Source organism: Argopecten irradians, chromosome 6 (assembly GCF_041381155.1).
Source record: "Argopecten irradians isolate NY chromosome 6, Ai_NY, whole genome shotgun sequence".
Taxonomy (NCBI): Eukaryota; Metazoa; Mollusca; class Bivalvia; order Pectinida; family Pectinidae; genus Argopecten; species Argopecten irradians.
In genome coordinates this window covers 5,881,666-5,908,636 of record NC_091139.1, presented here as the reverse complement: position 1 = coordinate 5,908,636, position 26,971 = coordinate 5,881,666, and the positions used below count along the sequence as shown (strand labels likewise).

At 35.7% G+C, this 26,971-nt stretch overlaps 1 protein-coding gene across 1 annotated transcript in view; it reads right to left on the bottom strand.

Moving 5' to 3' along the window:
* Positions 1-26,971, bottom strand: part of LOC138324794 (multiple PDZ domain protein-like) — a 179,374-nt gene that overhangs the window by 59,789 nt on the left and 92,614 nt on the right. The window contains 10 exon segments of the mRNA XM_069269944.1: positions 352-420; positions 4,746-4,856; positions 5,240-5,367; positions 6,127-6,434; positions 7,744-7,764; positions 9,131-9,224; positions 14,592-14,822; positions 15,327-15,576; positions 18,352-18,435; positions 22,790-22,909. Coding sequence (XP_069126045.1) covers positions 352-420; positions 4,746-4,856; positions 5,240-5,367; positions 6,127-6,434; positions 7,744-7,764; positions 9,131-9,224; positions 14,592-14,822; positions 15,327-15,576; positions 18,352-18,435; positions 22,790-22,909 — 1,416 coding nt within the window.

The window sequence follows — 26,971 nt, the reverse complement described above, 5'->3', positions numbered from 1 at the left end:
AGACACACTGACAACTACACACCAGACACACTGACAATTACACACCAGACACACTGACAATAACACACCAGACACACTGACAACATACCACACAACCAGGACATCTGACACACACTGACAATACACACCAGACACCTGACAATTACACACCAGACACACTGACAATTACACACAGACACACTGACAAATTAACACCAGACACACTGACAATTACACACCAGACACACTGACAACTACACACCAGATGTATACACTGATAACTACAAACCAGATATACTGACAACTACATATCAGACACACTAATAACTACACACCAGACACAGACAGTGATATATCTACCACATGTATTACCTGTGGAGGTAAAGAAAGTGCCTCTTCATATGACTGTACTGACTTGGTGTCAATTTCCAGATCTGTTGGCTGTAAAAAAATAAAAGCAAGTTTCAAAACTTGAGATATAATAATACATAAGGTTGCAATATGAATTAATTTAAATAGATGCTTTTTAATCAGGTTTTTTCATCAATACCATACATGGACCTCTCATGAACAGATATGAGTCTGTTACTAGACGTAGGCTCTTTTATCAGTCATTGGCTTATTACTAGACATGGGTTTACTACAGAAATGGACCTATTATAACTGCATAATAGTAAAATACAAATTTTATAACAGCCATCAGCTTAGTACTGCATGTTTGTGACCTGTAACATGACCATGCAGACATGGGCTTATTACCAGATACAGGCTTATTACCAAATATGGGCTTATTTCTAGGCAATGGACCTATTACTGGATGTGAGCTTATTACCAGATGCAGGCTTATTACCAGATACAGCTTGTTACCAAATATGGGCTTATTTCTATGGGCTTATTTCTAGGCAATGGACCTACTACTGGATGTGAGCTTATTACCAGATAAAGCTTATTACCAGATATGGGCTTATTTCCAGGCAATTGAACTATTACTGGATATGGGTTTATTAACACGTAAGGGGCTAATGATCAGACACAGGCTTTTTAATAACCAGAAATGGGCTTATCATCAGACATGGGCCTATTACCAGGGTTTTGCTTATTACCAGACACAGATTTATTAACAGATATCAGCTATGGCAGATAACTAGAAGACTACTATAGCTAAATTCAAGGTATTATATATATATTTGTAGAAAGTAAGCACACTTTTCTAGAATCAAAATACCTTTTAAAAAAAATTTGTTCTATATACATGTACAATTAATCAAATTGAAACAATCGTCATTCTATTCTGTACTCATGACAGCAACAGCTGATGTACGTGAGGATTTTTAAAAAAAATCTACACTAAAAATAGAAATGCAATGATTCCAGGTGAGCTAGACTGACCCCTTGCAGGTTTCTTTCTATACAAAAATTTTTTCTATCTAAAATAGTGTTTAGCATCATGAATATAAAAATAAATTGAATCAAACAATCAAATTCTGTCGAGATAATTATTTGTAACGGAAATAACTTGCAGGAAGCCTCTCAGAGGAATTCCACACGATTTCTCACCAAAATTTAATCATAAAATAGAATGTTGGGGTAACTTTGAATCCAATCCGATGTGTAAAAACTTAATCAAATTTTAAGACACCATATCACAGAGTAAAACTATTTAAGCAACCTCACACTAAATCAATACTGATTACCCTGGAAACGGAACTAGCACATGGCAGAGAAATGTGCAGGCCTCACACTGGATGGCAATCTGTTGTCAATACTGCATACCCATTACAATGCACATTTTTTTTTTTTATTTCATTCGATATTTTGGTATTACAAAAGCGGATTTCATGGGCATACAAATATCTGATTACAATAGGAAATGTCCTCATATGTGTAAGAAATGTCCTCCTACACAACAACATACTTGTTAATTAGTTATTTAAAAAAAAAAATACTGAAAATAAATGTCAATAGCGGAAAAGAAGGGACAATATGGGCAAAAGTAAATGCCCCTCCCCCCAATTTCATTGGAGAAGTATTATTCATAAGCTATTTTTATAACTCCCCCCCCCTTGCAATAAAGTTAAGGGGGCAGTGGAATATACTGAAATGGGGTTGTCCATCCGTCCGTCTGTCTGTCTGTATTTCTATCTGTCGACACAACTTTGCCCGATGAACTCCTTCTCTACTTGACACATTTTGATAAAATTTGGTACACATGCAGAGCCCGAACCCGAAGAAGAGTAGAGTTAACTATATATAGGGTTCTGCACTGTCCCCTAATAATAGTATTATTACTAAATTTGTGTGGGGTTGGGAATTGGTAATTCAGTCGTCCAATCTGGAAACAGTTCTAGTTGCTTTTTATTGTATTTCAAATTCAACAACAAATTATTTCAATGCATCAATTTTTTTTTCATTTTTAGGAGAGAGAGAACTCTACTATAATAGGAGAATTTTGCATACAAAGGGAGCTATTTAGATTACAACTTCAAAGAGATTTCCCATTACTATGGCAGATTAACTTAATTATACATGTGTAACTATGGATTTTCTAAATACAGTAGGAGCTTATCTACTGGCTATAACTCACATTAACTAATCAATCAGAGATTACATCAGCATCTTTATATTGCTAATATTTTAAAATTTCTAAATGTTTTCTCTGCAGCACCATTCGCAGTACTGTTTTGAGCTTTCTATATGTTTTCTCTGCAGCACCATTCGCAGTACTGTTTTGAGCTTTCTATATGTTTTCTCTGCAGCACTATTCGCAGTACTGTTTTGAGCTTTCTAAATGTTTTCTCTCCAGCAACATTCTCAGTACTGTTTTAAGCTTTCTTAATATTTTCTCTCCAGAAACATTTTCAGTACTGTTTTAAGTTTTTTTCAATTTTTTTCTCTGCAACAAAATTCTCAGTAGCGTTTTAAGATTTCTAAATGTTGTCTCTACAACATATCGCTCAGTACTGTTTTAACCTTTTAATTGTTTTCTCTGCAACAAAATTCTCAGTAATGTTTAAAGCTTTGTGATATATTTCTCTGCAACAAAACTCTAAGTATTGTTTGATTTCTAATTTTTTTCTCTGCAACGAAATTCTCTGTAATGTTTTAATCTTTCTAATTTTTTATCTCTGCAATTCAATTCTCAGCAATGTTTTAAGCTTTTTAATTTTCTATTTCTGCAACAAAATTATCAAATGTGATTTTTTTTTTTATTTTTATCTTTTTTCTTTCTCTCTACAACAAAATTCTCTTTTAATTAATGTTCATAACATTCATCATTTCTCTAACAAGCTTGCAGTACTTGTAAATATATTTATATGAAGGCAGCCTCAGTGAAATCACTTGATGAACTTATAATGTTCAATAGAGTGTTCTTGGCCCAGATGGCAGAGTGCGTGGGAGGATCCAACTGCAGTATAACCCAACATGTCGACCTCAGGCGAGATGGCATATTTTTGGCAGGCAGTAAGCTCAGTTACACTTGCTGATAATCTAAAGAGCTATCCAGTTTAAATGAGAATCGGAATGAAATTCATTTTCAAACAAGAGGCCCCAAGGGTCTGTATCCCTCACCTGTCACCCGGGTGTACATTTTCCACAGTTGAATGAAAGATAAAAATCTTTCCACAGATTTCCATGGATTTCCATGGTTTTCTGCGGACATTTGTGGAAATCTGCGGATTTGAAAAATCTGTGGATGATCAACAAGTATGCAGTATTTGCATACATAATCTTAAAGTGCAGCACAGACTTTTAATTGACAACTGGGAAATTTGACAATAAAACATATGGTAAGTAATGCTATAGTTTATGGGATGGAAGCTAGTATATAATACTTGATATATCTTATATCCAGATGGATATGACCTCTGCAGTACTAATATTTCCTCCCGAACTGTAAGTATCTTTTTATGTAAGGCCATGGCTATAATAGAATGGGATATCAAATCTCTTATGAAGTATATCCGAGAAATTTTGTCTTTTAGGGCTGAGGTCATATCCTTTATTAAAGAATCAAACATTACATCACCATTGTGTTTATTTTTTTAAGCTCGACAGTGCTATATGGGGTTACGTGGAAACTCACTAGATCGCAAATATTTCAAACAAATAACAGATATCAATAGCACCCTCCCCCTCTGGCCCTCCTCCCCCTCTGGCCCTCCTCCCCCTCTGGCCCTCCTCCCCCTCTGGCCCTCCTCCCCCTCTGGCCCTCCTCCCCCTCTGGCCCTCCTCCCCCTCTGGCCCTGGTTGGGCAAATTCATGGTGTACACAAACTTATTTCCTTTCATTAATTCAAGCTTCAGACAACATCTGAACAATCTTCTTTTCTTTTCTGCAGCAGAAGAAGGATTTCAAGGAGTTTGCAACGCTTCCTCTATAGGACCATATATATTTCATGGCATCCTTAGGGGCCAGATCTACATTTAAGCAGTATACCAAACTCGAGGCAAAATCCTTCCATGTAATCTTAAAGAGCTGAAGTAGTTAAGGATTTTTATGACTTTGCTTAATACCCCTTCCCCTACTTGGCTACTGTCACATGGGCCTTACCTCCTGCCCCCCAGGGCCAGATTCAAGGTTTCAAAATTAACTTCCATTCATCAATATCTAAGGATGCTTCAGATGAAATTTAGTCAAAATCAAAGATGTAGTTTACAGAAAAGGTTCATATGACATATGGAGGCTTGAAGCAGAAATGCAACCAATGGTAAGATACTGTTCATGCTTGGTCTGAACTAGAAACTTGAAGCTGGTTGTATACTTACACATGCTTGGTCTGTGAGGCTCTGGACCAGAAACTTGACTGGCGTCGATGCATTTCTGATGATTTCAACAGCCTGGTCATGTGATGCATTTCGAAGGTCCTTACCGTCCACCTGAATTAGGAAAGATATTGTCTCTTAACACATTCACTCCTAAAATTTCATAATGGACTGGTCTAGACTTTCATTTAGATGAGTCTAAATATGTCTTCAGGGGTGAATGAGTTAATATTCCACTCAGATTTAAATTCTTAAGATTTCACTGAAACATATAAATACTAATATGAGATATTCATATCAGTTATATATACATTAAGTAAAGAATAATCCTACATATACAATATCTTATAATTTCATCTTAAGTGTTTATGAAACTGGAATTTCCAAATCAAGTAGAATTTAATTTATTGGTAAACATATGACATTTATATAAAATCAAACTTATCTTTAAGTTAAATAATCCATATTTTTAATAAGACATCAGCTATTGTTCGTACCTCCAGAATACGGTCTCCAGTTTTGAGGGTGCCATTTTTACCAGCAGGACTATCATCTAATACATGTTTGATAAAAATTCCTGAGATTGTGTTTTCCTGCTGGACATGGAACAGATCCACTCTTCCTCCTAAAAGTAACATTTTGAAAGAGTTTTGCATAAATACTATAAGCGACCATTGGGTCTTATGTTATCAGAGCTGGAAAACATTAAAAATATTACCGTTTTTGTAGATCCTATTATCCATCATGAACATCAATATTTTACAACAATCATGCTATATTCTTATATAAGGTCTATGAGGCTGCTATTTTTTTTTAAAAAGAAGTCATTTAAAGATTTGTATTTGACCCCTATGACCTTTAGTGAGATTACAACGATTGTTTTGATCAAACATGGTACTCCATCGCTATGGCATATTTCAGGCCTAATGTGAGGTCCACTGGCCTTTTAGTTATTAAGAAGAAGCAACTTTCAAGATTTTAAAATATTTGAATCATGTGACCTTGAATTAAGGTCAAGATCATTGGTTAAAACAGATATTGGTATCACTAAATCCAGCATTTTAAAGGTACAAATTCAGATTTATTATTCTTATGAGAAAGTCAAAAATAACTTTCTCATGTGACCTAAAGATAAGCTTCTTCAGAGAATGAATGCAATTTCAAAAGTATCAAAGGTCAACATCTTCATACCGTCTTTCATTAATTAAGGTCAAATTCAAGGTCAATGTATACCTTCAATGGTGATACTTAGTACATTCACCAAGGTCAAACTCAAGGTCATAACTTTATTTAACTATTAGGTTTGCACATTCACCAAGGTCAAACTCAAGGTCATAACTTTATTTAACTGTAGATTTATACACAATAACTGATAACTACTTACCCACTATACTGATCCCGAGTCCCATGTTGGGTTCCCGTGACAACTCCACCATGCGTTGTGGTCCCCACGTCTGGTTACCCGTAGCAGGAGACCCATCAGCAGCTAGGGACTTCTGTCGTGGTGACACGGGGGCAGGTTCGAGTGACGTGTTGGTGATGCTGTGAGTGGTGGCTTCCACAGTCAGGGCAGCCACAGCTGATATGTTTGTGGTGACCGCGGTGGTAGTCGCAGGCTGGGTGGTGAGTACAGTAGGAGTGGCAGTGTTGGTTTCGTTTGCTGACTTGGTTGCCAGTGGTGACAGATTCGCTCTGAAATCACAAACAATATAACATTTATAACAAAGAACTTAGTTTTATATACAAATGCAAAATTTCTAAAAACATGTATGACATAAAAAAAGCTTAAGAAATCTTAGGAAACCATAGGCTTATTATCAGCACATTATTCAACACCCAGACTTATACCATAATGGTCGTTTTCTTCCAATAAACAAAAATATTTTGATGCAGTGCATAACATTTCTTCATCTGGCTGTCGCTGAAAAAGATGCCATGTCTTCTTCAGACTTTGTGGTATATATTCCATATGGGATCAATATTTATATTTCATGAGAACTATGGTCAAGTACATATTACACAATATACATTGAATATTCCCTTTCTTTATAGCAAATTTGTGTGCCCTTGTATACATATTCAGTTGCACATCTACATTTTTAACAAATGCAATTGTAAACTATAAAGGTTTTTTTAAATAAAATATAACATGAGTTGAAACGAAAGAAACACATTAAGCAAAGAGAAAAATTAAGATTTCAGGAAAAGGAAAGTTGACATCGGAATGTGACATAAAACACTATCTTTAAAAAAAAAAAAAAAAAGTAAACGAAGATAAATATTTGACATTGACTTGAATTTTTTGCTTTATTAGAATAGTTTTATTTCATTTTTTTACAATGACCTTTAAAATGACCTTGACCTTTGATCCTATGACAATGATCTTTGATGCAAATAAAATTGACTCAAAGTTTTTTTTGATAAACTTTTAATTTGCTTTATATAGAACTAACAGTGAACCTAGCTTGTATGACCTTAGGATTTTTTTGGCTCCAGATTGCAATTTATTCAGTTGCATCTTTTATTCTCCTTATCCATTATTTGTATGCAATACCATGAACCATAAATTCATCCATTATTTTACAAAATTATTCTCCATTGACCAAAGAACATTACAAATAATAAGATATGTCGCTGAAATCCTCAGTAATGTACATGGTTATGCAAAATTAGCAGACTGTGGAATAAAAAGTTTACTGCAGACGCTAATGGTTACTTCGGATCTTTAATTTGATTAATTTAGATTATGAAAAAAATTCTTTACCTTAAATGAATAACATCAAAACAATGGGAGTTATATATTTCAGATTAGAAAAAATTAAATAATCCTTACATTTAATCTCACAAAACAATGACATTTATAGTTAGAGATGAAGAGGAGATAATTATGAATACAAACAGGTGTGAACAGGTGTGAATTCAAGGTGTGGCAAACAGTGCCGACAGAGAAATCAACATTGACAACAACCAGAAATAAATAGCTTTAGAAATACACTCTTACCGATAATGTTTTGGAAATATCCTTTATGCAGCATGCAAAAAAACACTAACATTCTATATTTTTTCTTTGACATAATTTCTAATTATATGTATATAATCAGTTACATTTTTGATACACAAGGAATTTGATCACTTAATTGTTTTGATGGATATTATGGACTAATTTTGAGAAATAATTTAGAGTTAATTACAGGAGGCAAATTATAAACAAACTCCAGAATTTCTTAATTTGGTTTTAAAACATACACATCCTGTTTGGGAACAGGGCCATAATTTATAAGCCTGCTGTGGAGAGCTATCTTTGCACACATTTGCTGCTTAAGCTGAAGGTTGGATAATAATGTCAATTAGCTCTGTAGAAATTAACTGATTTATTAAATAGAAAGGGCATCATTACCTTGGCTTAGAGGGTTAGGCTATAAATAACTTTGAAGAAGACATTATGAGACTGAGGTTGGGGTTTAGGGCTTTGGAGATCTGCTCTGGGTTGGGCTACAGACTTACTTTTGAGAAGACATTATGGGACTGCATGGGGCCGTGGTTTAGGGCTTTGGAGATCTGCTCGAGGTTGGGCTACAGACTTACTTTTGAGAAGACATTATGGGAATGGGACCGTGGTTTATAGGGCTTTGGAGATCTGCTCGGGGTTGGGTTACAGACTTACTTTGGAGAAGGTATCATGGGACTGGGGCCAGGGTTTAGGGCTTAGGAGATATGCTCGGGGTTGGGCTACAGACTTACTTTTGAGAAGACATTATGGGACTGGGGCCGTGGTTTAGGGCTTTGGAGATCTGCTCGGGGTTGGGCTACAGACTTACTTTTGAGAAGACATTATGGGACTGGGGCCGTGGTTTAGGGCTTTGGAGATCTGCTCGGGGTTGGGCTACAGACTTACTTTTGAGAAGACATTATGGGAATGGGACCGTGGTTTATAGGGCTTTGGAGATCTGCCTCGGAGTGGAGCGATGGAAATTGGTATTCAAAAAGGCATCGCAAGAGTACCTAATGACACCTTAGGTTGGGGCTATGGCTAAGAAATTGTATTATACTGTGGATATGACAGTAAGGAGAGATGGTTTAGACCCTGGGACTCAGGCCTGTAACCAGTGGGACATTGGATGGGGCTGCAGATATCATATCATAATGTATACGACAGCAAGGAGAGATGGTTTAGACCCTGGGACTCAGGACTAACCAGTGGGACATTGGATGGGGCTGCAGATATCATATCATACTGTATACGACAGCAAGGAGAGATGGTTTAGACCCTGGGACTCAGGACTGTAGAGACTGGGACATTGGATGGGGCTGCAGATATCATACCATACTGTATACGACAGCAAGGAGAGATGGTTTAGACCCTGGGACTCAGGACTGTAGAGACTTACTTTGGAGAAGGCATCATGGAGTAATGGGTAGGGCTCTGTGGGGGAGGCTGGTTAGCAGCAGATTCCTTGAATGCAGCAGCATCTTCACTTGATACTTGATATGTAGGTTATGCTGAAATAGAAAAGAGAGAGTTTTTATGTTTGGTAGTATTTTTTACCAAATGTTAGTCCAAATAAACATTTAAGTAACACATTTCTATCCATCAGAGGACCTGTAGTGATATCTTAAAAGCTAATACGTACTACTTACAGAATGCTGTATCAACTCACAATGCATTCCAAGGTATTTATGTAGAAAATGTTGTAAAAAGTTAAAAAGAAATTTAATTTGGTCACATGGCAAACAATATCTTATGATGACCTTGACCTTTAACCTGGTAACCAATTCCAAGTGAGCATTTTCTCATTAGAATAATGTCTGTCGTTTTAAATGATATCACACAGTGAGATATTTTTAGTAATAATCACATTGACCTTTTACTTTCATTCCTTGAAAACAATCTTAAGTAATTTCACTGCCCTTTCCCTAAGAAAGATAGCCATGAAGTTTCAGAATGATCAGCCTAATAGACTTATTGCATGGAAACACTATTATGTAAATTATTTTTGTAACAGTGACCTTGACCTTTATTACATAACAGACAAGCTCACTTTTGTGATACAGTCCTGTCATATGAATATCGCAAGACATATGTGTAATTGTTTATTGTTTATTGTAACATCATAGGTAATACTTATAATATCATAATCAAAATATGATATATGTAATGATTTTCATGAGAGTTAGTGAATATTTTCATATGTGACATTTCGATGACTAGCACGACACTAGCCACTGTCCACAGTGCAAGGTTCAATTCCATATCCAATAACCACTCACTGCATAACCTCTAATACCTAAAACATATAATTACGACAAAAACGGAAGTAAAGTGAGCAAAGATCGTTACACAGATAACAGTGTCAATTAACTGTAGGGATTAACATGAAAAAGTGAGCTAGGTAGAAACACCCTCCCACACATATTTTTCGCTCTCAACTTGCCCTTTTTATGTGTGGGGGAGGTTTGAAGCGTTTATTAATTTGATCAACATCATTTATTCAAAACTGAAATCAAATAAATTAACAGTAACTCGATCTGTTGCACTGCTCATCTCTATGTAATAAAGTGTATATATTGCAGTGTCAATATATAGAGGTAAGATTTAAATCCCATTCCTATATAAGCAGATACATTACACAGAAGCAGAAGGTTTTTGAATGTAAAAATCAATAGTTATTGGAGATAAAAAAGCAGTATTTGACATGTAAGTAATGGTTAGGTTAGCCATTGTCATGTGATGTCTCTGTTTAATGTCTGTTGTGAGACTCCCAAACCGCCGATTTGTATTCTCTGATCAAAGTTGATCTGATCAATGTCTGTAGAGTCTGTCTGTAGGTCAGCAGGAAAGCTGATATAGGTTGTAATAAATTGGCCAAGGAGGGTAAAAAACAGGAGGAGCGAGGAAAACAAGGAAGAGGATAGGGAGGAGGAAAAATTCTAAAAGAGGAAAAAGATGTGAAAAAGGAAGAGGAGGAGGAAAAAAAATTTCTAAAAGAGGAAATAAATGTGAAAAAGGAGGAGGAGAGCAAAAAGAGAATGAGGAGGAAGAGGAAGCTAAGGACGAGGACAAAGACAACAAGGTGGAAGAGGTTGATAGGGATGAGGATGAGGAAGGGGGAGGGGCAGAAGGAAGAGAGGAAAAGAGATTGAGGAGGGTGATGAAGAGGAGGAGGAAGATAAGGACGAGGACAAAGACAACAAGGTGGAAGAGGTTGATAGGGATGAGGATGAGGAAGGGGGAGGGGCAGAAGGAAGAGAGGAAAAGAGAATGAGGAGGGTGATGAAGAGGAGGAGGAAGATAAGGACGAGGACAAAGACAACAAGGTGGAAGAGGTTGATAGGGATGAGGATGAGGAAGGGGGAGGGGCAGAAGGAAGAGAGGAAAAGAGAATGAGGAGGGTGATGAAGAGGAGGAGGAAGATAAGGACGAGGACAAAGACAACAAGGTGGAAGAGGTTGATAGGGATGAGGATGAGGAAGGAGGAGGGGCAGAAGGAAGAGAGGAAAAGAGATTGAGGAGGGTGATGAAGAGGAGGAGGAAGATAAGGACGAGGACAAAGACAACAAGGTGGAAGAGGTTGATAGGGATGAGGATGAGGAAGGGGGAGGGGCAGAAGGAAGAGAGGAAAAGAGATTGAGGAGGGTGATGAAGAGGAGGAGGAAGATAAGGACGAGGACAAAGACAACAAGGTGGAAGAGGTTGATAGGGATGAGGATGAGGAAGGGGGAGGGGCAGAAGGAAGAGAGGAAAAGAGATTGAGGAGGGTGATGAAGAGGAGGAGGAGAAGATAAGGACGAGGACAAAGACAACAAGGTGGAAGAGGTTGATAGGGAGGATGAGGATGAGGAAGAGGGGAAGATAAGGACGGCATAGGGAGAGGAAGGGAGGGGGGGGCAAGAAGAGAGGAAAAGAGATTGAGGAGGGTGATGAGAGGAGGAGGAAGATAAGGACGAGGACAAAGACAACAAGGTGGAGAGGTTGATAGGGATGAGGATGAGGAAGGGGGAGGGGCAGAAGGAAGAGAGGAAAAGAGATTGAGGAGGTGATGAAGAGGAGGAGGAAGATAAGGACGAGACAAAGACAACAAGGTGGAAGAGTTGATAGGGATGAGGATGAGGAAGAGGGGCGAAGGAGAGAGGAAGGAAAAAGAAAAGAAGAAGGAAAAGAGAAGAGGGGAGGGTGATGAAGAGAGAGAGGAGCTAAGGACGAGGACAAAGACAACAAGGTGGAGGGTTGATAGGATGAGGATGGAGGGGGAGGGGAGAAGAGAAGAAAAGAGATGAGGAGGAGAAGAGGAGGAAAGAAGATTAGAGGAAAAAGGAGGAGGAAGATAATAAGGAGGAGGATGGGGAGGAGGAAAAAATTCTATAGAGGAAAAAGATGATGAGAAAAACGAGGAAGAGCAGAAGGACATAAAAATACTGATAAAAATAAGGAAGAGCAGCAGGAGGGGAAGGAGAAAGAGAATGAGAATGATGATGTATTATATTACATTTGAATTAAAAAACAGTTATAGCAACTACAAACTATCAAGTTATACTTCTTATTGGTCTGAAAATATTCCATTTACAATAAAATAAACTAAAGTAGGGTTGAAGTTATTGAGCTATCATGATTTTGAATTAGATATGTAATTCAAATATCTTACTAAATATATAAATTGACTTAGGAATGTTTTGGATATCATAAGGCATTTGACTTAAATGCTGTATGTCTGATGGACAAGGGGAGATAATGCAATGCCATGTTTAATGTCTGAGACATTCTAAAACAAGTTAGTAAATGTTCTATCTGACTCTGATCACTAAATGTATAATATGTCTGTAGATCAGATACAACATATGTTTAAGCAGGGACACAGGTAGACAGCTGCAGTCTCATCTCCACCTGATCACTCTATAGAAATTAATGGACTAGTCCATTATAATGAGAGGAAGAGTCCATTACAAATACAGAGGGCCTGCTATCCAGCCATCTGTTATTATACGACTGCGTCTGTTGTATATCATTCCTGTACCGGCCTTACCACAAATTTAACCTTCTGATCCTGGACTGGGGAAATGGGGTGTGTAAGATGGTAAACGAGACAGAAAGTCTCCCTGTAGCACTCTCCTTTCCTAATTTGTTAATTAACTTTCAATATCACATCATAAGTTGTGTTGCTGCCATGTCAAGGTTACATTGGTTATGCCATACTGCAACTGTTGAGACCATGCCAAGGATGAATGTAACTCAACTTTCTCAACAATATTGTAAGTCAAGAAAGTATCTTGTGTCCCAAAGTCAGTCTAATACCTACTGAAAAAGTCACCACTACTTTAAAATCTAATATCAACTGTGCAAGTTTGATGTCAACTGCACAAGTTTGATGTTAACTGTGCAAATTTGATGTCGATTTGTGCAAGTTTGATGTCAACTGTGCAAGTTTGATGTCAACTGTGCAAGTTTGATGTCACCTGTGCAAGTTTGATGTCAACCGTGCAAGTTTGATGTCAACTGTGCAAGTTTGATGTCAACTGTGCAAGTTTGATGTCAACCATGCAAGTTTTATGTCAACTGTGCAAGATTTATGTCAACTGTTCAAGTTTGATGTCAACTGTGCAAATTTTATGTCAACTGTGCAAGTTTTATATCAACCGTGCAAGTTTGATGTCAACCGTGCAAGTTTGATGTCAACTGTGCAAGTTTGATGTCAACTGTGCAAGTTTGATGTCAACTGTGCAAGTTTGATGTCAACCATGCAAGTTTTATGTCAACTGTGCAAGATTTATGTCAACTGTTCAAGTTTGATGTCAACTGTGCAAATTTTATGTCAACTGTGAGTTTTATGTCAACTGTGCAAGTTTTATTTCAACTGAGCAAGCTTTGTGTCAACTGTGCCAATCCATTTTCAACTGAGTAAATTTTATGTGAATTGTACAAGTCTGATGTCAACTATGTATTAGTCTGATGTCAACTGGGCATATCCAATGTCAGCTGTAGTGCAAGTCCAATATCAACTACGCAAGGTTTATATCAAGTGTGCAAATCTGACATCAACTGTGAAAGTCGGATGTCAACTGTGCATTCGTTTGATGTCATTTTTGTGCAAGTTTGATACCCAAAGGACAAGTGAAATAGCATCTTGAATAGTGTTAGATTTGAAATGCATAACATATTACATGATGAGGAATTCCTAACAGTTTATATCTGCAATACATATAATTCATGAAGAGTTATCCCCCTTGCGTTGGAAATATTTTGACTATAAATCACAAAATTCCTCATCAATGCACTAAGTAAATTCTTACTTCATAAATTGTAAATATAGTTAACGAAGTCAAACATTTCTGTTTTATTGTTAAGTGAATATAAATGGATTGAAAATTGTACAAATCTAACACTTATCAACTTTTATAATTAGTGACAACTCATCACAACATTATTGCAGAATTTTTGACAAGCATTTATGTAATGATCATGGAATAATCACAACTCTTTCAGCCAACCTGAAATACACACATTCTAAATATGTTTACACATTAACAGTTTTCCTGATGGCACAATGGCTGCTAGAATATTCAAATCATCACCAACTTTTCACTTGATAATTTTTGTTGCTATGACATATATAATTCTAAGTTTTTAACTAGTGGGAGATAATGTAACATTTAAGAATTCTGCTGAAAAAACCCTTAACAAAATACAGTCTACTAGCCAATTGATTGTGATAGATTATCCTGAATAATTAAATCTATTTTGAATACTAAGGTGTATCATGTTTACTGTGAATAGCCACAAGATCAATGTAAAACTATATTTCTATTATGACAATCTATGAGATATTTGTATGATTTGAAAAGTTGCATGCAGTAAACAAACACTAATGCTATGAAACACAACTTACTCTATGTCTAGACCGAGTAATGTAGCCCTACGGATGATTGCCCTTGCCTGGGCATTTGTGATTTTTCTCATGCTCTCGTTGTTAATGGCGACGATGTAGTCCCCGGACTGAATACGTCCGTCCTTGCCCACAGCCCCTGAGTGTAGTACAGTCTTCACCAGGCAGCCATTGATACCTTTATCCACTGCTTCAACTGTCATACCTAGTAAATGTAAACAGGTGTCACAGAGTTATCTCCCATGGTAAATATAAACTGGAGTCACAGAACTATATTTCCCGAGGTGAATATAAACTGAAGTCACATAGTTATCTCCCTTGGAGTATATAAACAGGAATCACAGAGTTATCTCCCATAGTAAATAAAGACAGGAGTAACAGAGTTCTCTCCCTTGGTAAAAATAAACAGGATTCGGAGTTAGTTATTTCCCATGGTAAATATAAACAGGAGTTACAGAGTTATCTCTCATGGTAAATATCCTATAACATTCATTTTTTTTTTCAAAAAAAATTTTCTTAATTACTTTTCAAGGGACTATCCAGATTTTTTCCACAACTCAAGATCAGTAAACGTCTACTAATTATCAAAAAGATGTTAAGTTAATACAGTAACAAATCATCAAATATCATCAATTTGCTACTAATTTTTTAATCTTTCAAGAAATCTCTACATATAACTCTAATCTTTCACATAGAAAAAAGACTTTACCAAGTTCATCTTTTCCTTTCTTCAGCTTCAGTTTTTTCTCCAATGAGGAGGGTAAGGAGTCCGATCCTCCCGAGAGGGTACGCCTTAGGTTTGGGGAAGACATGGGTGAACGCCCCGGGGACATGGTCCGCGGGGACGAACAGGGAGAGGACTGCTTAAGGTCACTTGCAGCAGGTGCTTGTTCCGATGAGGAGGAGAATGAACTATCAAGGCTGTCTGTCTGTCGATGACGAGGAACTCGCGGGCTGATCTGAAATTCAGAAAAAAATTGTATTTTACAACATCATCAGGCAAATGGCCAGTGTAATATGATTACTGAACCTAATCTATTTTAATTTTTGGCTCAAAAGTTACTTTTCAACTATCATTAAACAGAAGCAGTTTGAAAAATAGGGTCAATAATTAAATGGTAAATGAAAATCTCTGATTGGTCAATAATTTAATAATCCATTGAAGCTCTCTGATAGGCCAATACTGAAATGGTATATGAATCTCTCTGATTGGTCAATAATTGAATGGTATCTGAAACGTTCTGATTGGTCAATACTGGAATGGTATACGTATATTGATTGCATTGCTCTGATTGGTTAATATTGCAATGGTATTTGTCACACTTTAATAGTTCAATAATTGAATGATATATGAACTCTCTGATTGGTTAATAATTGAAAGTATATGAAACTCTTTGATTGTTCAATACAGAAATGGTATGTGTATTCTAAGTATGTTCCTAAAATAAAAATGTGTCAAAAATCTTTGATATAGCCTAGCTCTAAAATTATGACGATAATATTATTGTATTTATTAGTGATGATGAAAACTGAGCATGCATATATTATATTATATATATAATTGTTCATGCATAAATATTTTTAATTTCTTAATATGTTATGTAACATACCGGTACATACATAAAATGTATATAATACAGTATTTGATTGAATGTAAATTAATTTCGCTTTAGTTAACATGTTGAAAATCAACAATAAGCCTAATTGACAAATTTTTTTTTCTGAAAATAAAAGAGAGTTCAGGGATGCAATCAAATAATGTATTTAAAATGAAAATCCTATGCACAATTTGAGCTCCTGAAACGTTTATGGAGATTCGCAGACATTTTGAGAGGAAAGTTGTGTTAAAAATGTTGCCCTTGAACATGTTTATCTGCAATGGACACATGACCCTTGAATATGTTTACCTTCTCTGTGGAGAAACAATTAATGCAAGGCCTCATGTACTTTGTGATACAGTGAAGGCTCTGCATACAGCATCTTCAATATATAGCCTTATATTGCAGGAAAACATCAATTTACAAGGCAATAAACCATCGGGAAATGCTTCAACTCATTAAAAATGCAATGAATGAACCCTCCATTCTTCCGTTAAAGTAAAATTTATATTGCTTCATCGACTGATTCAATTATGAGTAAATTATTACCTGCATGAACGAAATTGATATTCTGTTAACATTTTCAGGGACAATGGCCTTGACCCATACCACCACCATCACAAAATTGAAATTCTTTGTAATTTTTGTCAACAGACCAGATATGATTGATGGAATATTGGATATACAAGAGGCCTCAGAGCCGTTGCACTGCTCAATACTTACCCATCAAGTTACATAAAGAAGGGAACAATGAATACTGGCCACCAGATCCTATGTTTTTAATGTGAATTTCTTGCCTACAAGATTCTAGGTTAGCTCCCTTATTTTAAAAGGAAATAAATACCCAAGAGACCTCACATCCAATCATATTGATAATTCTATAATTCCAGACACTGGTGATCAATCTAAAAGGGGCTGTTTGGGACTCACACATTCCTTTTAGCCCAGTTGTTAGGGAAGTCAATGTTCAGAGTTTGATTAAATCTCGTACTATAAAACCCTTAATTTTCATAAGGTATAGATTTTCTCACTATTTCTGAAGTTATTTACATAACTTGAGTCAGTAAAGAAAAATGAAATCTATATAATTTTACTTTCTCACTCTAAGAATGTGAGAATGATTACTTTTCAGCCTAGATGTGTGTCAATTTGAAAGTAGTCATAAAAGTTAAAGTTCAAACAATTACATTCAGGCATCAAAAAGTTTATAGTTGTCTAACATAAATATACACAATAGGGCATTTTTGAGGCGACATTGTTTAATTCCTATACATGTATTTAGAACAATTGCAGAAGCGTTACAGTGCTTGTTTTAATTGGAGTTATATATAATTGCATCTGAGATTTTTTATTTATTAAGGCAGTAGGAGGTGATCTTGCATTCCTACAGGCTCCTTACATTATCATTTATTAGAGCTTACTCTAGGCTTATAAAGGTGTTACTAATTACAATTATTTGTACCAATAATATGCCTTGTTATGCATTAGAGCTTACCTATCACTTATATGCATGCATTTGAGGGCTTATTATCTAATGCCTACTCATGCAAATAGAGCTTGCATATGTTTTTCTTAAAAGCTTATGTAGTGCCTATATATATGCATTAGGGCTTAAATATTATATAATGTAATGCCGACTCGTGTGCTGAGCTTGCTTATGTTTAACTAGTTCTCACATGCATAAGGGATTAGAGCTTGTTACCAAAACCGACTGACATGCATTAGAGCTTACCTATGCTTACCTATAGTACCCACATATGCATTAGGGCTTATTAGCTAATGCTGACTCAGGCAAAAGAGCTTTGTTGTTTTATGCTTACCTAGTAACCACATATGCATTAGGGCTTATTAGCTAATGCTGAATCAGGCAAAAGAGCTTTGTTGTTTTAAGCTTACCTAGTAACCACATGCAATAGGGCTTAATAGGGCTTATTACTCAATACTAAATCATGCAATATGCTTATGCTTACCTAGTGTCTACATGCATTAGGGCTCATCACCTGATGCCGACTCATGCAATAGAGCTTATCACCTAATGCCGACTCATGCAATAGAGCTCATCACCCAATGCTGACTCATGCAATAGAGCTTATCACCCAATGCTGACTCATGCAATAGAGCTTGCTTTATGCTTACCTTTAAGCCTACTTCTACTCTATTGTCAGCACCAGCAGATTGTAATTTGGGGGGAGAGGAAGCTGGCAAGGGGGGTGGTGTTTCCTGAAAGGAAGTTCTGTTAGTATTAGCACGGGCAGACAATTAACAAGTGTTAATCAACAGTGAACAACAGCACACAATATCATCAACTGTGTTCAAATAGGAAACAATCTGTCTATAGATTCAAAAGTCATTCAAAGAGAAACTTTGCTTGAAAAGAAAGAAATATTCAAATAACTACGTATACCATAGAGCCGGTTATTTTTGCAAGGATGAAATTTTCGCAATTTTGTTCGACATAGATATGATCAGAGAAATTGAATCCTTGAAAATTAAAAAATGGTTGCCGGTAAATCACACGTTGTACCCTTAAAGCAACATTGCAAAAATCTGAAACCGCTCATTTTTTTTTCTCTTATTTTCCATAAAATTGGGAAAATTTGAACCAGTGAATATAACAGTTTAAGTCTAATGAGTTTAACGTACCTATACGATAAACATCGTTTCTGGGTACGAGTATAACCGGCTATATGGTACATGACTATTTCACTACTCTGGTATGAGATCAGAAGATCAATGTCAGTGTCTAAACTAAAGAATAAGTTGTTGAGTAAACTTTTAGCCATATAAATATGGCCTATGTACTATATAAATGCATCTGAACCGTTTTTATTTGAACATAGTTGATAAGTTTTGAACCTCCGTGAAGCAAATGTATTCCAAATTTTGTGGATATTTAAAAGACACAAATACATATATGCATATAATTATATGAGGCAATACATATGTATAATCCCATCTATGCACCCTCTGTGGAACAAGCTATTCTTTGTATGCAGCAGAATATCAATACACCATATATCTACATAGAGCTTCAACTTTTCAATTTTCAAAGCATCAGATGCATGAGCATGAAATAACCAAAATTTAAAAGTAAGCTCCCCCACAGCAGGTAAGTTTTAATATCCTTTATATTCCGTCTTTGCATACATATTACAGAGTTAGCTCCCTTGCAGGTAGGTATCGATTGTTACGTCATTATTTTGTGAGTGCATTTCACGTCATTTTCTCCGAAACGTATGACGTTACACTCGCAAACACGTGACGCCACAATCAATACCTACCCGCAAGTGCAGATAACTCTGTAATATGCAAATTCGGAATAATAGGTGAGAGTAACATTCTAGCTGTATCCCTAGCTGACAGGATGTTAAAAATGCAGCCACTTTCTTTCCTGCTGATAAACTACAGCCTGTGTCAATATCGAAGCTGTACATCTTTAAAATCTGATTCATGTAATCTTATGTTTCTAATGTAGTAGATCTGACGATGTTTGTTGAAAAAATACATAATTGTTCATTTGGTCGATTACACATCTACAGCCAGTATTTATAGACACTGAATTTAAATATAACACGGTGGTGATTTATTAGTATATAAATCATCTGTAGCAGCATGGTAATGCAATTTGTTATGCTATCTGCAAAATAAAAAAACTAACAATATATCATGCTAAAAATAGCACCATAAATATTATATACAGTTACATAACATTACACATAACATATGCTATATATGTGTATACAGTTAAAGCAATGCAACCAAAATCCCACTTGTAAAACGTATAATATTGTAAACCGTATGATATCTTTATACTTATCATAAGGTAATATGTGTGTATATATCGATGTTATATTGTATTTTCACCGAATAATATCAATATTTAGCCCTGAATATCAAATATCACCAGGTATATAGATTGCAATATAAAATCTATGACTTACAGGTATGGCGTTCCATAGATTGCAATGTAAAATCTATGACTTACACAGGTATGGTGTAGATATAGAACCAGTTAGTACAGGAGCTGATAAACAAATAGTTACATATATATATATATATATACAACAGTCCAGCAGCTGTACCTAAGGTAAATCAATTACCTACAACCCAGCCACTGAAACTGTTACGCTCCGGCAAATATTTAAATGACTTGTTAATGAACCATGACAGGTATGAAATATTATATAGAAGAATGGCATTGAATCTGTCTACAAGTGTGTATAACATAGAAGCAAAAACAAAACAGCATGCAGAAAAAAGTCGATGGCGCATAGCAAATAAGCTGAGGAATGCAAGGTGTAAAGGACAGGTAAAAACTGGTACTGGTTCGTCATCCGGGGTTAGGGGATTAGATATTAATGGAACAGGTGCGACAGCTCTATTAGACGAATCGCTACTCATCATCATCAACTACGGATCTTTAACCTTATTACAATGTGTTACAATTTAGAAATTCTGGTTGACCTCATTAACTATTTATAGATCTATGTATGTTGGTATCACAAGCACCAGGCAACCGTAAAAGTGTTGGTATGTCATGTATGTCCTTGTTCACTGCTTCCATTTCACCTATATTTTGTGTCCCTGTTCAAATTTCAACATTTAACTACAAACACATACAATATTACCAAAGTACTAGACCTGATTTCAACCTGACATCAATACTGCTGGATGTTTAAAGCTTAAAATTTATACCATATCCCATATAATGCCATGAATGAATGCCCCTGTGTCATGTTTAATTTCATCCAAATGGACATTCCCATATATGCAAAGTTCACCTTTCATTTTGACCCATATATGCCTGTGTTACCCGATTAGTCCATTTTCAGACTGACTTTATTGTATGAGGGCTGACATTACCAAGTAATCTGTACCCTTCATAAATTTCGGTAAAATTCTAATTTTGTTGTATGACATTGTTATGATATCCATCATTCAAGATAAAGTTGTTCTTTCTTCATGGTAAACTATAAGTGCTATATTATGGCTTTTGGTGACCAAGCATGGTCATCTTGTATCTTGTAGACATACTAGGTTTTGACATTTTTGTTAAATGTAACACCATGCTTGAACAAGATTTTGACCTGAGCTTATTTGATCAAGGTTATATTAGGCCCAAAAAAATATGTTTGTTTAGGGTTACATTGGCAAAAAAAAAATAGGGTCGGGAGGTCGTTTTTTTTTTTTTTTTTTTTTTTTTTTTTAGTGTTTTACACTCTAAAATGCTGGAACCAGAGTCTCAGATCAAAATCCTGACCTTTTTTTTTTTGTAGAAAAGTGGAAAAAAAAAATTAGGGTTGGGGGTAAAAAATTAGTCGGGGAACCCTAAACGGACATTTTTTTTTTTGGCCGTAGTCTTTCCTTCCATTACTGAACCTTAGTTGATCACAGTTAGTTGTTTACCATATGGTTGACCTTGATTGAATAAAAGTTTGCTTTTAGTTAAAGTCCAAGGCTAAACTAAGGTTAAACACGTTAATCTGATTTCTATGGAGAGAGACAAAATTCATGGCAGTTGCATATGACAAGAAGCGTCAATTGAATTATCAAAGGACTTTCATTGCGTGGCAGAATAATTACTCAAGCTACCAGGTAAATCATATTACATTGTTACAAAGTTAGGCTAATTTGTACTCATAGGTATTCTAATTGGCATTGAAAGAATTACACATCACAAAACTGAAATGATTGCTATGACAGAAATTCACAAACAACTACAAATGTCCATAGCAGATAAAGATGATAGTCAACTAGTATATGAATCAAAGATCAGACCTACAGATACTGTTAAAAAAATTCATTTCTTTTGCAGCTACAAATTTTCGTGATTTCCATTCCACAAAAAAAGTTTGTGAATATCAACATTCATGGATATAAAATTGAATCGAAATTCCTATAAAAAAACCATGTAGATATTAATTTGAGAAGATAAACTTTCGCAAATATACTTGGATTATGAAATTCATGGAAACTAATAAACATAACTTGTTTCTCAATCGATATAAATAAATTAAGTGTATATCTAATAAACATGAAGGTAAATTTTTTCAGAGAAAATGTTTGTGATCAAAAATAATAAATCTTAAAAATGATATTTGGATAATTGTGAAATAAAAAATATATCTCTATGTGAAGAAATACTAGATGTATGTTTCAAAAACATAATATTCCGTCTTTTCATATTACAGAGTTAGCTCCCTTGCAGATAGGTATCCATTATGACGTCATTACTTTTTGGGCACAATTCACATTGTTTTCTCCAAAAAATATGATGTTATGCTTGCAAGCACATGACATCACAATCAATACCTACCCGCAAGGTCAGATAACTCTGAAATATGCAATTACAGAATTACCAGGCATAAACATTTTCGAATTTAAACCTGTAAAAGATTTTCCAAATATTGTTTTTACTGAATATGCAGTGAGTTTAAATGTTTTTGTGTTAGTATAAATATAACAGAAGTAATAGCTGACGGTGTTAGGATCAAGATCAGACAATCCAACATACAACGATAAAATCTGTGCATGCAGAAGAGAAGGAACGCATGTGTCCAGTTTGCTTGGTTACCTTTGGTTTCACCTGTATCAGCAGGGCTTTAGGCGGAGTTGGTTTGGGAGGGATCGGGGGAGGTGTCCGCTTGGGGGAGGACGCCTTTTTGTCACTGGGGGGAGCAGCACTTATCACGGGCTGGCGAACAAAATCGGCAACACACTTATTACATCAAAAGCGGCTAGCATAACTAAAAACATCTCAAAACATCACAGACACAAAACAAAGAGAAAACATATCATTAAGCATTACAACAAACAAAACACACAAAATCAAAATGTGAAAAATTCAATCAACTGCTGTATGATCGGTCTGCTAATAAAAACAGGAAAAGATACTCTCTTTTTATTGTTTTAAGGAAATGGTCTGATCGCTCTGATAAAAAAATTGTAAAAACTCTTTCTTTTTTTTTATTGTTTTAAGGAAATGGTCATTGTATCTACTTTTACTCATCATGGTGACAGCGTTACAAATTAGAAAAAATATGCATCTCTAGGCATTTCTGTGTTGCAAACCTATATATCTGTAGTGAAAAGCTATATACCAAATTGTGATAGAGTGAATATGCTTATATTGTTAGCTTTACATAGCCACACACTTCTAATAATTTAAGAGTTAACTCCCATGGTTAGAGTTACCTCCCATTGCTCTGTTTTATAGGTTTTCAGTGTTTTTATGTTTTTTTTTTTTTTTTAATTGAATGCTTAAGACAACGTAATATCTAAATTATGGCCTTAGGCGGTACCACTACTAAATACAGTTAAACCATTTTGTTTACATGAAAATATATCTACTACATGTACCTTCAACCTGAAAATTTACAGGAGGGGAGATTTAAGCTAAAAACATGGAGGCGTTTTTACTATGAAAATAAAGTCTAATAAGTATTTTATACAGAGGACTCCACATAATCGAATAACGGTTATTTGAATATTTCGGTTATTTGCATAAAATTCTGCGGTCCCGATTTTTTCCTTCTTTATCTTTGTTTTTCAACTCCGTGTATTTGCAAAGACTTTTACATGACCTCCGGTTATTTGAATAAAATACTTGGGAAATTGTAAAAATAAAAACGAATATTTTTCTGCAATTTTTAGCGAAATTCACCGATGTATGTTTCAAGATACTTCGCTTTTACTAGAAATCATCATGGTGACAGATTAACGTTATCGTATGGCTTGTTATTTTAAGCATGAATCTGCAAAGGTATTCGATGCTGTTACGATTTACATCAGCAGCGGTTGATCATAACTTTAGTATAATCACTGATTCAAACATCTAATTAAAGCATTTGCACTTTCAAATATGTTTATTTATTAACGTAACGTACCTTAGTTCGCGATCGGTTGGAGAAACCATGCTTCCTTACAACAATCGCCATTCATGAGTAGTCTCGTTCAACCAGAGTCTTGTTGACTACGACAGACATGTGCGAATCAAGCGTCTCGTTGAACGAGACTTAAAAGCATGCAAAGTCGGCGTGCAATGACTACCGCAAGTTTCGTACAGTATGAAGGATACAAAAGATACTTGCTACGTTGTTTCATTGCTTCTTGAATATGCATTAATTTCTGAAATGTTATCAAGCTATTCGCCGTATAGATCAACAATACAGGCAGAATTCTCAAAACGCATTTAGGTCCAGTGAACGCATGGCTTCATCACCTGCCGCCATTTTCGAATTCATACACATGTGTAAAAACAACACTACTAGTTGATCGGCACTTTGAAGTTTAATCACGATCGTAAGTTCATTTTGCCAGGCATATGTACGTAAATTTGTTTATTATTTAGGTTCAGAATTGTAGACACAAATTCAATCCTGTTTAGTTATTGCATTTGATATCGATCGTTTAGCTGTTCCTCAAATATTCACGTGTCGATCTAACGTAAACAAGAATCTAATATTGGAATATTTTTTGTTATTAAACAATTAAAATCGATTTACAACTTCGAAAATAATTACTTGTTGTTCATTTTAAGTGTAAATAATTTACGTATTTATCAAGTAAACGAAACGATATATATTTGCCTGTTCATATACATATGTGTGAGGTCAAACGAAGGTGCAAAATGTCATCTTCGCCTATTCGAATACTCCAGTTATTTGCATATTTTCTTCTGGAAAATGACTTATTCAAATAAGCGAAATCCTCTGTATATGAAATAATGATCTAAAATATTTGAATGCATATTCATTGCAAAGATAACAATTTTACGAAATGCTTCCTCAAATTAAAAATAAAATTAATCACTTATGAATTAAGGTATTCATGTTTACAGTTATTCCAGCCATATAATGACTGTATAACTAATTTGGATATCAAATATAGAGAAATCATAAGTATAACATGCTAGCTGCTAATCAATTTTGAAAACAAAAGAGTATTATATAGTAGCAATAGAACTGACAAAGAATCTGAAGATTTTACTTTTCAAAATATGATGCTAGACACACATATAACACAAACAGTGGATGGCCATCTTGATTTTGAGTCAGACCTAGAATTTGTCCTTGTGGGTATAGTAAACATGACTTGTTTTGCACTACACGCAGCTTTAAATACAGTCTTTCCATATAATTTTTTTTGTAAATAAGATAAAACAAGAGATCCCAGAGGGATCTTGGCGCCCACCAAAGATTGATCTATGTCTGACAAATGAAAGAGGGATCTTTTCTCTGCTTTTCAAACTTACACTTCTTTTTTCTGCTTTTCAAACTTTAAACTATCAAAATCCAAGATGGTGGTCGCAAAATGCAATAGGCAGAACTAGGGTCCTAGAGGAACCTACATATGATATTTGAGAACAATCCCTTCAATACTTTCTGAGAAATAGCGGTAACAAACTTTAACTATCAAAATCCAAGATGGCTACCGGTCGGCCATTTTGTTGACCGATCAGTCCCAAAATGCAATATGCACAACTGGGGTCCTAGGGGAACCTACATATGAAATTTGAGAAAGATCCCTTCAGTGCTTTCTGAGAAATAGCGGTAACAAACTTTAACTATCAAAATCCAAGATGGCTACCTGGCAGCCATCTTGTTGACTGATCAGTCCCAAAATGCAATATGCACAACTGGGGTCCTAGGGAAACCTACATATGAAATTTGAGAAAGATCCCTTCAGTACTTTCTGAGAAATAGCGGTAACAAACTTTAACTATCAAAATCCAAGATGGCTACCTGGCGGCCATCTTGTTGACTGATCAGTCCCAAAATGCAATATGCACTACTAGGGTCCTAGGGGAACCTACATATGAAATTTGAGAACAATCCCTTCAATACTTTCTGAGAAATAGCCGTAACAAACTTTAACTATCAAAATCCAAGATGGCTGCTGGTCGGCCATCTTGTTGACCGATCAGTCCCAAAATGTAATATGCAGAACTAGGGTCCTAGAGGAACCTACATATGAAATTTGAGAACAATCCCTTCAATACTTTCTGAGAAATAGCGGTAATAAACTTTAACTATCAAAATCCAAGATGGCCACCGGTCGGCCATCTTGTTGACCGATCAGTCCCAAAATGCAATATGCACAACTGGGGTCCTAGGGGAACCTACATATGAAATTTGAGAAAGATCCCTTCAGTACTTTCTGAGAATTAGCGGTAACAAACTTTAACTATCAAAATCCAAGATGGCGGCTGGTCAGCCATCTTGTTGACCGATCAGTCCCAAAATGCAATATGCACAACTAGGGTCCTACGGGAACCTACATATGAAATTTGAGAAAGATCCCTTCAATACTTTATGAGAAATAGCGGTAACAAACTTTAACTATCAAAATCCAAGATGGCTGCCTGGCGGCCATCTTGTTGACTGATCAGTCCCAAAATACAATATGCACAACTAGGGTCCTAGGGGAACCTACATATGAAATTTGAGAAAGATCCCTTCAGTGCTTTCTGAGAAATAGCGGTAACAAACTTTAACTATCAAAATCCAAGATGGCTACCTGGCGGCCATCTTGTTGACTGATCAGTCCCAAAATGCAATATGCACAACTAGGGTCCTAGGGGAACCTACATATGAAATTTGAGAAAGATCCCTTCAGTACTTTCTGAGAAATAGCGGTAACAAATTTTAACTATCAAAATCCAAGATGGCTGCCTGGCGGCCATCTTGTTGACCGATCAGTCCCAAAATACAATATGCACAACTAGGGTCCTAGGGGAACCTACATATGAAATTTG